Source organism: Mauremys reevesii, linkage group 1 (genome assembly GCF_016161935.1).
Source record: "Mauremys reevesii isolate NIE-2019 linkage group 1, ASM1616193v1, whole genome shotgun sequence".
NCBI lineage: Eukaryota > Metazoa > Chordata > Testudines > Geoemydidae > Mauremys > Mauremys reevesii.
The window spans coordinates 360,746,881-360,761,092 of record NC_052623.1 but is presented as its reverse complement, the minus strand read 5'-3'; the positions used below and the strand labels follow the sequence as shown (position 1 = coordinate 360,761,092).

At 48.7% G+C, this 14,212-nt stretch overlaps 1 protein-coding gene across 1 annotated transcript in view; it reads left to right on the top strand.

Moving 5' to 3' along the window:
- Window positions 1-14,212, top strand: part of SHANK3 (SH3 and multiple ankyrin repeat domains 3) — a 653,367-nt gene that overhangs the window by 269,829 nt on the left and 369,326 nt on the right. The window contains exon 12 of the mRNA XM_039498975.1: window positions 1,142-1,160. Within this exon, the coding sequence (XP_039354909.1) occupies window positions 1,142-1,160 (19 nt within the window). The remainder of the gene's footprint in view (window positions 1-1,141; window positions 1,161-14,212) is intronic.

Here is a 14,212-nt window from a genome sequence, read left to right as displayed (position 1 = left end):
GACCACCTCTCTCTCTGAGCCAGAGTGCTGCAGCTGTCGTCATCAGCGGTGCCTAAGCTGGAGCTTTTGGTTGGTTCTCCATAGGTTTTTATACCGTAGTTGTTGCCAGAGTGTGAGCACCTTCCAGTTATAGAGTAAGCAGCATGACTAACGCCTCTCTTGTGTTCTCTTCGGGGGAAGGAGGGAGTTGTGCATGCAGTGTGGTATTTTGGGAGGCTTATTTAATAAGAATGGACACACTGCTCTATGCTTATAGTTGCAAAGGCCAGCAGAGAAATGTGTCTGGCACTTGGAGCAGAAAGTGGTGAGGTTTTGGTGGTTCTCAGTTCCTGTGGGATTTCGTTTGTGCCACAATCTGAGACTGGCCCCCAGAAAGCTCCATCTCCTGCCTGGATTAGCTTTACCCATGTGATGGACAGTTCCCCTGTGACTAAGAAATGGAGCTGTGGACCATGATACTCATCCCAGAGCTCTAGGTGATCTTTTAGATATGCCGGGCCCAGGCCCTGGGACACCTTGGGGTGAAGGACCAGGACCTTGAACTTGACTTGATATTCTATGGGAAGCCAGTGTAGAGAGTGGCAGACGACGGGTATGAGGTGGGGTCTGCTGCCAGGGAGTCCCCATGCCCTGGAAATTTGTTCTTGCCTTGGTCCATAATAGCCTGACCTTGTTAACTTTGTGGGCATGCTGCGAGGCTCATCTTTTTTCCTGAGCTTGTCTTGTGTGGGAAGAATGGGGAGTATGTGTAGTGAGGGGTGTCTGGAGGGGTGTCTGCTGCAGGGAGAAGGAGAGGATACATTTTGTTACACCTTTACTGCTGCCAGCATATTATTTTTATGGGATAACTGAGGGAGTCTGCTGATTTCACTGTGTAGGGTACAGTTCTAGATAGACTGTCAGAGACGGGGATGGGCCTATTTTCATTTAATATAAATAAATGAATTCAAAGGCAGAGACATGTAATCTGTGAAAGAAAGGACATCCAAGCCCACTTTGTGTGGAGCTTATCAATGGCTTCACATGGGTCTCATTTCAGCAGGCTACAGACCTATTCCACTTTGTGTTGGAGTTGGACTGCGCTGCAAGACCAGTGTGAGTTAGTGACATTTTTAAATGGTGATATTTGATTGGGGTGAAGCAGAGAGAAAGAGATGCAAGTTTCTTGGCCCTCCCATGAGTGAAGGTGGAAGCTGTAAGGATGTGCTGAGATGAGGTTATATTCCTGAAAGTTGGCAGTAAAGGTGTTGGCTGGAGAAGCTGGACACATTTTGACCCACAGAGACTTGGATAGTCCTGAGATGGGGTTGTGGCTGAGTTAGCTCAGCTGGCCCTGCACACCAGACTGGGGCAGCTGGTAAGGTAATAATTGGAGATATACCAATCTCCTAGAGCTGGAAGGGACCTTGAAAGGTCATCAAGTCCAGCCCCCTGCCTTCACTAGCAGGACCAATTTTTGCCCCAGATCCCTAAGTGGCCCCCTCAAGGATTGAACTCACAATCCTGGGTTTAGCAGGCCAATGCTCAAACCACTGAGCTATCCCTTGGTAGTAGGGAGCCAAGCAGTGGACCCTTTTCTCTTACAGACTAGAGGGAAAGGGCTTATTTGTTGGGGAAGCCTAGGATATGATTTCTAAGATGCACATTGCTTTTGTTTTGTCTTTTGGTACCATATTTGTACTAAGTAAATGCTTCCACACTGGGAATATGGGCTTGTAATATATTTGGGGCACCTAATCTATCAATACTGACACAATCCATTACAATCTACATATCACACAGACTATGCTGACAGATTGTGCCACACACTCTCAAAGAAACTGCGAAACCACCTGATCAACATCCTATACAGCAAACAGGGGAAGATTAAGACTGAACTCTCAAAACTAGATTAGTTTCTAAGGTGCCACAAGTACTCCCATTCTTTTTACATGAATGTGTATGGCTGTTCTGAGAGGGTCTTTCTGCGCATGTTGGGATACCTGCTTGGAAACACCAATCTTCTCCATTTCTACCCTGCTTTCACTACATGCGGACACAGATTGGCTCTGGCAAGTCCTCTCTGCTGGCCTACAGCCTTCTGGGGCAGGAAGGTTTTGAGATGAGCCATGTGTACCAGGACTTCTGTACATCAGTTAACTCTGGGGAATTAGATGGGACTTTGTCTTGAACCCTCGTGTCTCTAGAACTGTGATGGAGGCACGGACTGATTCCTGGTACCCTTTGAGCAGCTTATCCTCTAGGGGAGAGTTCCCACATGTCAGTCATGGGTACTTCTATGCAATCATATATTGACTTGTGTGAACTAATATAGAGGTGGTCACGTTCCTATATTATAATCCTGATTAATGTTACAAAGTCAGACTTGGCTGCTAACAGAGTGGTTGGTGGAAGGCAGGTATATCAGCCTGGAATGGTGAAGGTAACTTTTCCTATGAACTGAAAGAGGTTACCTCAGGGTAATTAGAGACATCTACATCCATTTAAAGGCTGCCGGTGACTTCTGAAAACCCCTCTTCCAATAGGAGAGTGGGAGGAGGGATGAGAAACAAGCTGCAGCTGGGAGAAAAGGCTTCTCCTAGATGGAGGGCCATTCTCTCTACAGGGGAAACACTGCGCTTACCTCTGTTTGGTGAAGGCTGGCGACCGGAAGCCAGAATGTCAGTGCTCCAGTGGGGGCACGAAAAAAGCCCTGGCTGGGATGATTTAGTTGGGGTTGGTCCTGCTTTGAGCAGGGGATTGGACTAGATGACCTCCTGAGGTCTCTTCCAACCCTGATCTTCTATGATTCTATGTATATCTTTTGTGTTGTGGGTTTCTCACTTAAGAGAGCTCCTCCGGCCTGCCCTGAGGCCTGCCCTGTCACTACTGTAAATAAACCAAAGTGAAGAATTTGGGAGTAAGTTTACTGCAGGTCCAGCTCCCCTGAGCCAGCAGGAGAAACGCTCAGTCTGACGTGGTGAAAGAGGTGTCTTGCCTCGCTGGGAATGTTTTGATGAATCTGTTCTTAAGACTGAAAGAATCGATCCCATATTTCAGCCCCGAGCCCTTTGCAAATATTCACCGGGCACTTCCAAGTTAATGTTCCACTTCGCAAACTCCCCTCCTGACTCAGACAGTGGAGGTTCCACTGTAAGGAGAGATGTACTGGAAATGTCACGCTCCTCTCTGGGCTCCCAGACAAACACATCGCGACCCACTTCAGTCCATAGAGAGGCAGCCACTAATGCTCTTTCATAGCTCTCCACTCGTAACTGTCAAGTGATTCCTCATCCTCTAACAGGCCATATTTTAAGACGCTTTTCATCACCTTCAAAGATCTGCATAACTCGGCCCTTCCCTACTTATCCTCCTCAGTGAGCTTCGTATTGTCCCTCACTCCACCAGTGTTCCAAGCCTTGTCAACCTACATGTCAGCCTCTTGCACAGCCCCCCGTGCACCTTCTTCCATGCCCCCCACCCCCCGTGTGCCTTCTTGCACTGAGGTAGTCTGACTATTAGCCATGTAATGAGTATTTGGGACAAATGACTATGGGTCGTCAAGCAACTGTAAATACAAAGTTTTCATCAGTGTTTTCATGTGCAAGAGCAGGAGAGGCCAGGAGCATCTATCAGTTGTTTTGAAATCACTGAGGCCAGGGGGCAGCATCTCATTAGAGCTGCAGAGCCTGTTTCCAACAGGGTATTTGGTCACTATTAGTGCACATTCATTCTGAAAGAAACTCCAGGGGAGTCTCACGTTTGTCCATTGAAGATTCTTATCCCAACTGTTAAACAGTTCTAAGAGCCACAATAGTGGCACTTCCTTTGTCTGTAATGACCCTTTGCATAGCTTTAACAACATAATTTCTCATGCCCTTAGAAACAACAGCATCCGAGGAAGTGGGTATTCACCCACAAAAGGTCATGCACCAATACGTCTGTTAGTCTAAGGTGCCACAGGACTCTTTGCTGCTTTAACAGCTGCTTTGTGATCTCCAATGCCTGCTTGCCTCTGCAGACTCCTACTTCCAATACTGCCAGTGCCATCAAGACAAGTATGTTTCTTCCCATGGATTTTGTATATTGTACACGTCATTTTATTTTTCTCTGCTCTGAAATGGAGCCAAGCATAGCAGTGAAGCCACAGTTCAGAAACTTCTCTCTCTGGTCTCTTTACCATGTGGATTTTTGGACTGATAACTGGAGGAGCTGATGGGTGACATGACTAACAATCTCAGCACCTGTATTACATCTGGCACTGGCAACCTCATTAGTACTCCAGTCTTCACCACTAACTTTAGCCCATTCAAGTAAACCATGTCCAGCAACAGAGGGGCGTGTTTTCTTTGTTTGCCCTCGACAGCAGGAATCTTTGAAAGGGGAGACGTCAAACTACAAAATTAAAACTGGCTGCTCCATGGCACATGTTCACAGGCTGGAGCATGTAGGACCACAGTAGGACAGTGCCCTTTCCAGATTGATTTTATAAATGTATATATGATGGAAACAACCTCTCCTTGCCCTTTTCAATTGCAGAAGAAGTGTAGACACCCCTTCCCCTTTTCTAGACCCCTCTCCTGAAGAATTCTGGCAACCTGCTTTCATGAGCAAATTACAGATTTTTAAGGTGCTAAGACTTCAGTTTTATTACAACAGCCAAAGCCCAGGAATTTGATTTTTAATCTTCTCTGACTCATCCCCAGCGTTTTTAACAAAATGACTTCCCTATATCAGCCTTGTGTATTTTTTTAACAATATGAATTAATTTACTGTTCCCATAGCTTTTATTTTACTTCAGCGGTCTGAATGAGAGCTCTGTCCCCAGTGCTGCATGGTTGGTTGGTTTGTTTTTATAAAATCAATGTGCTGTATGCTCCTGGCTTATGAGAGGATTTGAATCGATTGGTTTTGTTCTCCCTGCTTTGAGAGTGTGTGTGTGGGGGGGTGAACACCACGATTTGCTCTTCTTTGAGTGACTGCACATACGCGTTCCGCTTTGGTGTGCACACCTCCCATGCGCAGTCACTGGAAACTTCCCCATCAGTGGTACCCATTGGGGCAGCGCAAGCGCCCTCTTCTGCCAAGTGCCACTGGAGTCGGTATAAAGGACCTGGCTGACCTTGAGCCCGCTCAGTTCCTTATTACCGCCCGTTGGGGTTGCTGGAATTGCTCTTCACGCATTTGCAAGTTCTTTCAGTGGACTGGGCTCTCTTGTATTGTAAATAGTTTGTTACTAAGGTTACTGTATTTAGTTAGAATTGTTCCAAGTTTCGGTTGACTCCCAGTGCCGAAGGATGCCTCTGTCACCAGGCTTCAAGCCCTGCATTTCTGGCAATAAGGCTTGAGGTGCTGTGGGGAGGCTCAGATTGGAGAGAGCGTTGCCAAATTTGTAGGGACTTTAAGCTTCGCAGAAATAAAGTTTGTGAAGTCAGGCTAGATCGGTCACCATGTGCCTCCGTGTCAGTGTGCCTTAGCCTACGCAGAGTCCGTCGAGTCTGGAGTCAGGAGGAGCACTGCACCGTACTGACACTATCTTGGTACAAAGCATGCCAGAGGCGTATGCAGCTCCCAGGGTCCATCTGACCCTGTCAGTGCCACTATCACTGTCAGTACAAGAGTTGGTGTTATTGGGGCTGGTGGACATGGGAGAACGGATAGGATTTCTGCAACACTTGGTACCATGCCAGTTTCATGTACTCTGATGGCTCACTCTTCAGTACCGTCAAAGGGAAAACCCATGTTGCTCGCTTCTCTCTGGGCTTCTCCACCTTGGCACCGATGGCTGGCACCATCTGGAACTGCTCCTTCATGGTCAGCAGAAAGAGAGTCGTCATCTTCTGAATCAGAGGTTGGGGCCTACATTTCCCATCCTCAGAGCCACTCTTGCTCCAGACATTTCCACCCTGCCACGTATCCTGTCACCGGAGTATCATTGAATGGTTGGCAGGAGGTCACAGGGGGATTATGCCTGTCTAGTGGCCTTTTTAGAATCCATGGAGCTTTTCCCTAGTTTCCAGATTGTATTCAAAGTTGGTGACCTCAGAAAGGCACGTGGCTCTTACTTGCTGGGCAGCACAGTTCCTGACTCCAGGACTGAGCCTGGTACGGGACTCCAAAAGCCAGCTCAACAGCATCCTGCAGGTCAAGAGAGGAAGGAAGAGCATCCACAGCCAGTGCTAGCCTCTTCTTCCTCCTCCTCTGATGAAGCAGTCTTGGGGAGGGGGGCCTGTTGCCTCCCCCAGATGACTAGAAGGTGCCCCAGGAATTGTTAAAGAGGTTGCCTTAAGTCTGGCATACATGTGGAAGAAATAAAAGAATCCTCTCATGTCCTGGTTGATATTTTAGTCACTGCAGGTCCTTCCAGATTGGCCCTGCTTCTCAATGAGGCCAAAATGGGTGCAGTTAAGGGGCTGTGGCAGACACCTGACTCCCTATTCAAGGGGGGCTGAGCACAAGTATTATGTGCCCATCCCAGGATTCTGAGTTTCTTTACTCCTCCTCCCCTCACCCCAGGTTGCTGGTGGTATCTGCTGCCACTGAAAGGAAAAGGGAGGGGCCTTAGGGTGCAACCCCAAAATCAAAAGACTCAGAGAAGTTAGACATGTTTGGTAGGAAAATTTATTCTATGGGGAGGAGGAAGGGGTTTGTAGCTCAGGATTGCAAACCAGCATGCACTTTTGGGCAGGTGTGACTTTACCACACTGGTGTGACTCTACTTAGGGGTTACAGTGGACGAGAAGCTGGATATGAGTCAACAGTGTGCCCTTGTTGCCAAGAAGGCTAACAGCATTTTGGGCTGTATAAGTAGGGGCATTTTCGAATGATCGAGGGATGTGATCATTCCCCTCTATTCAGCATTGGTGAGGCCTCATCTGGAGTACTGTGTCCAGTTTTGTGCCCCACACTACAAGAAGGATGTGGAAAAATTGGAAAGAGTCCAGTGGAGGGCAACAAAAATGATTAGGGGGCTGGAGCACATGACTTATGAGGAGAGGCTGAGGGAACTGGGATTGTTTAGTCTGCAGAATGAGGGGGGATTTGATAGCAGCCATCAACTACCTGAAGGTGGGTTCCAAAGAGGATGGAGCTCGGCTGTTCTCAGTGGTGGCAGATGACAGAACAAGGAGTAATGGTTTCAAGTTGCAGCGGGAGAGGTCTAGGTTGGATATTAGGAAATAATATTTCACTAGGAGGGTGGTGAAGCACTGGAATGGGTTACCTAGGGAGGTGGTGGAATCTCCTTCCTTAGAGGTTTTTAAGGTCAGGCTTGACAAAGCCCTGGCTGGGATGATTTAGTTGGTGTTGGTCCTGCTTTGAGCAGGGGGTTGGACTAGATAACCTCCTGCGGTTCCTTCGAGCCCTGATATTCTATGATTCATATGGGGCTCTATGCTGTAATTTAGACATGCTCCCAGAGGAGGCAAAGCAGGAGTTTACCTCACTAGTGAATGAGGGGAAATCAGTCACAAGGATATCACTGCAAGCTGCTCTGGGTGCTGCTGACTTGGTCGTCAGGTCCATGGCTTCAGCAGTGGTCACGTATAGGAGCTCCTGGTTGTAGTCCTCTGGGCTCCCTCAGGAGGTCCAACAGACTGTGCAGAACCTTGTCTTTGAGGGATCCTTGCTCTTTTCAGAGCAGACTGATGCTATGCTCCCTTGGGTTGTACACCCTAGACCCTTCCAGGAAGCACTCCAGGCCTCAGCAGCCCCTCCACTTTTATGCTCTGGCTGTCCAACAGGACCTGCAGAGAAAGAAGAGTTTAGGGCATAGGCTTATACCACCTCCTCTTTCAACCTCTGTCTACCCCATCTTGACATCCAGGGGGTTTTAAGCATGTGTTTTGATGGGAGGCTTGAGGATGCTGCACCAGTTACCAGGAGTCCAGACCCCATTTTTCCTTTGTTTGCAAACTGCCTTTCCCATTTCCTCAGTGCTTGGACCCCTATCACCATGGACCATTGAACACTGAGCTCTGTAGAAGTCGGATAAACCCTCCAATTTAATTTCTGCCCCTCCTTCCCACCCTCCTTCCCTGTTCCTCTTCAGGGACCCTTCTCACAAAGAACTTCTGGTCCAGGAGGTTCAGTCTCTCCTTCAGATAGGGGCTGTAGTGGAGTTTTCACAGAATGTAAGAGGGAAGGGTTTCTACTCCTGTTATTTCCTAATTCAGAAAGCCAACAGAGGTCTCAGACTTATTTTAGATCTGCGTCAGCTGAACAACTATCTCAAAAAAATAGATCCCAGAGACTGATACACAACTGATTTAGGAGACACCTTTCATATGTCAATATATCAAGGACACAAAAAGTTCTGCAGATTTGTAGTGAAGCACTCACCTTACCAGTTCATGGGGGATGCTTCCATCTGCAACCCCTTGGCTGTTCACAAAATATATGGCCATGGTAGCAGCATTCCTCAGGAGACTGGGAATGCAGGCCTACTCTTAGCAGGATGACTAGCAAGTCAAAGGCCAGTCCAAAGCACAGGTTATATCCAGTGTTCAACTTATTCAGTCAGCCTTCGAGGCCATAGGCCTTCTGATCAAAGCAGACAAGTCTATCCTTTGTCTGGGACAGAGAACAGAGTTCATAGGAGCTGTGTTGGACTCTCCCCAGGCCACAGCATTCCTCCCAGGTGGTAGAAAGAAATCCACTGGCCACCAACCCGGTCAGAACCAAGGCCCCCCGAAACCATCAATGGGGCCCAGGCAAAACTTTTGAAGGTGCGCTCGAGGACGGCATACCAGCCACCATCCAGGATCCTTCCCCCCCATTTTGAGATTTGTCATAGGTCTCACCCCCACTTAGAGCTATTGGGTTCCAAAATGGGGACCTGCCTTGGTTTCCCTCTAAACTAAAATCCTAGTTTAGATCTGGTAAAAGCTGCCACCACCCAATCAAGTACGTGGATTGGGACACAGTCCTTCCCCAAAATCCTTGGGGATCCCAAGAGCCCCAAATCCATGGAGTTCTTACACCCAGGAGAAATAAACCATTCCCCCCTGCTTCCTCCCCCCTCCCTTTTCCTAGGAGAGATACCGGAATCCACTACAGAGGGATGCTTCCCTCCTCTCCTTTCCCTGAGAATCCACCCAAGGAAAGACCAACCAAGTCCTTAATAGAAAAGAATTTATTAAAGAATTAAAAAGAAAGTCACTGTCTCTGTAACCAAGATGGAACAATATACAGGGTCTAAACTTATCAATCTCTGGAGAGAATTCCCCCTCCTTTCTTTCTCAGTAAAAGCAATAACAGTACAGAATTAAAGAAATTCTATAGCAAAACACAGAATTGCAAATACAGAAATAAAAGTATAAGAATACTTGCAGACCGATTCTGGTAGATATCTTTCAATATGACCAAATAAGAATACTAGTTCCTTGCTAATACTCACTAGCTTGAATAGAAGAATTTATTGCAGAAACCTGGGAGGACTTGATTAAGATGTCTGGACTCTCTTAATTCCCAAGAGAGACTCTCCAAGAAAACAAAGAACAGGGAAAAAAAACTTCCCTCTACAGGGATTTGAAATATCTTGTCCCTCATTGGTCCTCTGGTCAGGTGTCCACAGGTACTGCTTGTTAACCCTTTACAGGTAAACAAAAACCTTAACCCTTAACTAACTGTTTATGACAAGATTGTCTCTCCCATTTCCACCATGCGTGGTCCCGTATAACTTCAGACCAATGGGTTCTTTGCATGGTGGAAAGGGGATATTCTCTCCAGTTTTCTTTCTCCCCTCCCTCCCATCCTCCCTTCCTGTCCCTGTTCAGGGACCCCTCTCACGAGCAACTCCTTATACAGGAGGTCCAAACGCTCCTGTCCATGGGAGCGATTGAGGAGGTTCCAAGGGAGCTAAGGTGAGTCCAGGGGCTTTTACTCCCGCCACTTCCTAATCCCCCAGGCCAAGGGTGGGCTTCGACCCATCCTCGGTCTGCGTGGACTCAATGAATTCATAGTAAAGTTAAAGTTCCGCACGGTTTCATTGGGGACCATTGTTCCTTCCCTGGATCTTGGAGACTGGTATGCCGCCCTCGACATGAAGGATGCGTACTTCCACATAGTGACTTAACCAGTGCACAGACGCTTCCTTCGCTTTGTGGTCAATCACAAACACTACCAATTTGGTGCGTCTGTGATTAGGTACAAGGTAGGTTGCGGGGCGTGAAATGGTACCCCTTCACACACCGACGTGGGGTCCAACCACCAACGGAAGGAGGTCAAAACCGATTCCGGGACAGTGACCACCATGCTCAGCCTGTCTCGACCTGGTCAATAAACTGTTGATAACCAGGCCTGAAGCAGGCGAAGCCGAAGTTTGGCATGCCTGGATACATAAGTGCACGATGCCATGTTCCCCAGAAGGCTGAGGCACGTCTTTACCATGGAAGTTGGGAAGTTTTGAAGGCTGCGGATGATGTTCGCCATTGACTGAAAGTGTGCGTCCGGCAGGCGGGCTTGGGCAAGTCTGGAGTCTAAGACTGCCCTGATAAACTCTATTCTCTGGGTTGGTTCCAGAGTCGACTTTTCATTGTTGAGCAGGAGGCCCAGCTGACGGAATATGCTTAGAGTGCGTCGAACGTGGGATTGTACTTGGTCCCTGGTGTGGCCCCGAATGAGCCAGTCGTTGAGATACGGAAACACTTGGATCTGTTGTCGACGAAGGTAGGCCGCAACGACAGCCATACATTTGGTGAACACTCTGGGAGCCATGGACAGCCCGAAGGGAAGGACAGCAAATTGGGGCGCCCACCTCGGGGAACTCCAAATGCAGGGCCTTTGGACCACATCCGAACTAACTCTGCACATGGATGTACGAGAACTGATGGCAGTACGCCTAGTGTGTCAGGCATTTCGCGAGAACCTACGTGGCCGTTGTGTGGCAGTGCTCACAGACACCACGGCCATGTTCTACATCAACAAGCAAGGGGGAGCCCAGTCGTCCCCCCATGCCAGGAGGCCGTTCGCCTGTGGGAGTTCTGCATAGTCAGCTCGATACATCTGGTGGCGTCGTTTCTCCCGGGGGTCCAGAACATGCTGGCAGACCACCTCAGCAGGTCCTTCACGAGTGGTCGATTTGCCCAGACATCATCCTCTCCATCTTCCTGAAGTGGGGGTTTCCCCAGGTTGACCTATTTGCCTCACACAACAATCGGAAGTGCCAAATGTTCTGTTCTCTCCAGGGACGTTTTCCGGGTTCCCTAACAGACGTTTTTCTACTTCCATGGAAAGACCACCTGTTCTATGCTTTCCCTCCATTCCCGCTAGTCCACAGGCTCCTGCTCAAGTTACGCAGGGACAGGGCACGTATGATTCTGGTCGCCCCATCATGGCCCAGGTAGCACTGGTATACCACGCTCATGGAGTTATCGGTAGAGCCTCTGATCACACTCCTGCTGTGGCTGAACCTGATCTCACAAGACCACGGGTGCCTTTGTCATCCTGACCTGCAATCGCTCCACCTTTACAGCGTGGATGCTACATGGCTAACTCGGTCAGAATTCCTCTGCTCACAATCAGTGCAGCAGGTTGTGTTAGGCAGCAGGAAGCCCTCCACTCAAGCCACGTACCTAGCCATATGGAAGTGATTCTCCTGTTGGTGCGATTAGCGTGCCACGCCTCCCTTGCAGACGTTGATACCGCTTATACTAGACTATCTCCTATCCCTAAAGCAGCAGGGCCTGGCGATATCATCTGTCAGGGTGCACCTGACAGCCATCTCGGCTTTCCATCCAGGAAAACATGCTTCCTCTGTCTTCTTCAATCCGATGGTCATTAGATTTCTGAAGGATTTAGATCACCTCTATCCTCAAGTACATAAGAACATAAGAACGGCCGTACTGGGTCAGACCAAAGGTCCATCTAGCCCAGTATCCTGTCTACTGACAGTGGCCAATGCCAGGTGCCCCAGAGGGAGTGAACCTAACAGGTAATGATCAAGTGATCTCTCTCCTGCCATCCATCTCCACCCTCTGACAATCAAATAGAGTCTAGGAACACCATTCCTTACCCATCCTGGCTAATAGCCATTAATGGACTCAACCTCCATGAATTTATCCAGTTTTCTTTTAAACCCTGTTATAGTCCTAGCCTTCACAACCTCCTCAGGCAAGGAGTTCCACAAGTTGACTGTGCGCTGTGTGAAGAAGAACTTCCTTTGATTTGTTTTAAACCTGCTGCCTATTAATTTCATTTGGTGGCCCCTAGTTCTTGTATTATGGGAACAAGTAAATAACTTTTCCTTATCTACTTTCTCCACATCACTCATAATTTTATATACCTCTATCATATCCCCCCTTAGTCTCCTCTTTTCAAAGCTGAAGAGTCCTCGCCTCTTCAATCTCTCCTCATATGGGACCCTCTCCAAACCCCTAATCATTTTAGTTGCCCTTCTCTGAACCTTTTCTAGTGCCAGTATATATTTTTTGAGATAAGGCGACCACATCTGTACGCAGTATTCGAGATGTGGGCGTACCATCTATTTATATAAGGGAAATAATATATTCTCTGTCTTATTCTCTATCCCTTTTTTAATGATTCCTAACATACTGTTTGCTTTTCTGACCGCCGCTGTACACTGCGTGGACATCTTCAGAGAACTATCTACGATGACTCCAAGATCTTTTTCCTGATTTGTTGTAGCTAAATTAGCCCCCATCATATTGTATGTGTAGTTGGGGATATGACAACCGGTTCCGGCGTGGGACCTTAACCTGGTCCTTTCCAGACTCACGGGGCCCCCATTCGAGCTGATGGCCACCTGCTCACTTCTTTACCTATCTTGGAAGACAACCTTCCTTGTAGCCATCACTTCAGTGAGACGCGTGTCTGAGATCAGAGCCCTCCCATCTGAGCCACTGTATACAGTCTCCCACAAAGACAAGGTGCAGCTTCGCCCCCACCCTGCCTTTCTCCCCAAGGTGGTATCAGCTTTTCATGTGAACCAGGACATTTTCCTCCCAGTTTTCTATCTGAAGCCGCACGCTACGTGGCAGGATCAACATATGCATTCCCTTGACGTTTGTAAGGCTCCAGCCTTCTATAGCGAGTGTACTAAGCTGTTCAGGAAAACGACCCAACTCTTCATTGCAGTGGCCGACTGGATGAAAGGCCTACCAGTCTCCCTGCAACGCATCTTCTGATGGATCACGGCCTGTATCTGTGCTTGCTACAGCTTGGCCGGAGTCCCGACCCCGCACCTCACCGCCCACTCCATGAGGGCTCAGGCCTCATAGGCTGCTTTCCTGGCCCGGGTCCCAATACAGGAGATCTGTAGAGCTGCCATTTGGTCATCAGTTCATACCTTTGCCGCTCACTGTGCGTTAGTTCAGCAGTCTAGAAACGATGCTGCATTTGGTTCAGTGGTTCTGCACTCAGCAAAGTCTCACTCTGACCCCACCGCCTAGGTAAGGCTTGGGAGTCACCTAATTGGAATCAATATGAGCAATCACTTGAAGGAGAAAAGACGGTTCTTCTTTGAGTGCTGTCCCTGTGGGTGCTCCACTGTAGGTGACAGTGCGTCCCGGCGCCGTTGATCGGAGATTTTCAGTAGCAGTGCCTGGTCGGGACGCACGCACTCAGTTGGTATCTCCCGTCTCGTTGGAATCTTCCTGAGCGCGTGCGTCCCGCACCCTCCTCAGTTCCTTCTCAACCGCCCTCGGCCCTCGGCCGAAGACGGGACTCGGAGCAGTGCTGATCCTCTTCCCTGGTCTCTGAATGAAACAATTACATAGAAATAGTTAGTTAGTAATACCCTAGTTGTTTCCCTTCCTTTAGAATAGTTACTTAGTTTAAAAAATAATTTCCTCAGGTTTGTCTCCCACTGAGACTCTCTCCCCTGGCATTACTAGTTCAATAATGCCAGGGGCTTCAGGATTCAAGGAATGTGCTTCCTGTCAGGACTTTATGCCGATGTCCAATGGGCACTCGTGCTGTGTGACGTGCCTTGGAGAGACACATGTCCCTGCCAAGTGTGTCCACTGCACGAGCCTCAAAACCAGGGCTCGTCCTGACAGGAACCTGCCGCTGAAACTGCTTCTCATGCGGAAATCCCTGCAGCCGCCTCTGGAGACAGGTAATGGAAAACCCTCTCCCTCACGCTCCCCGGCCAGGTCCGAACGACCGGGAGCATGGCTTCACCCTCTCTGGAGCAGAGGCAAGAAGCATTGCAGCTGCCTATGGAGCAGGGCAGTAAACCCGCTCCCTCACGCTCCCCTGCCAGGTCAGAACC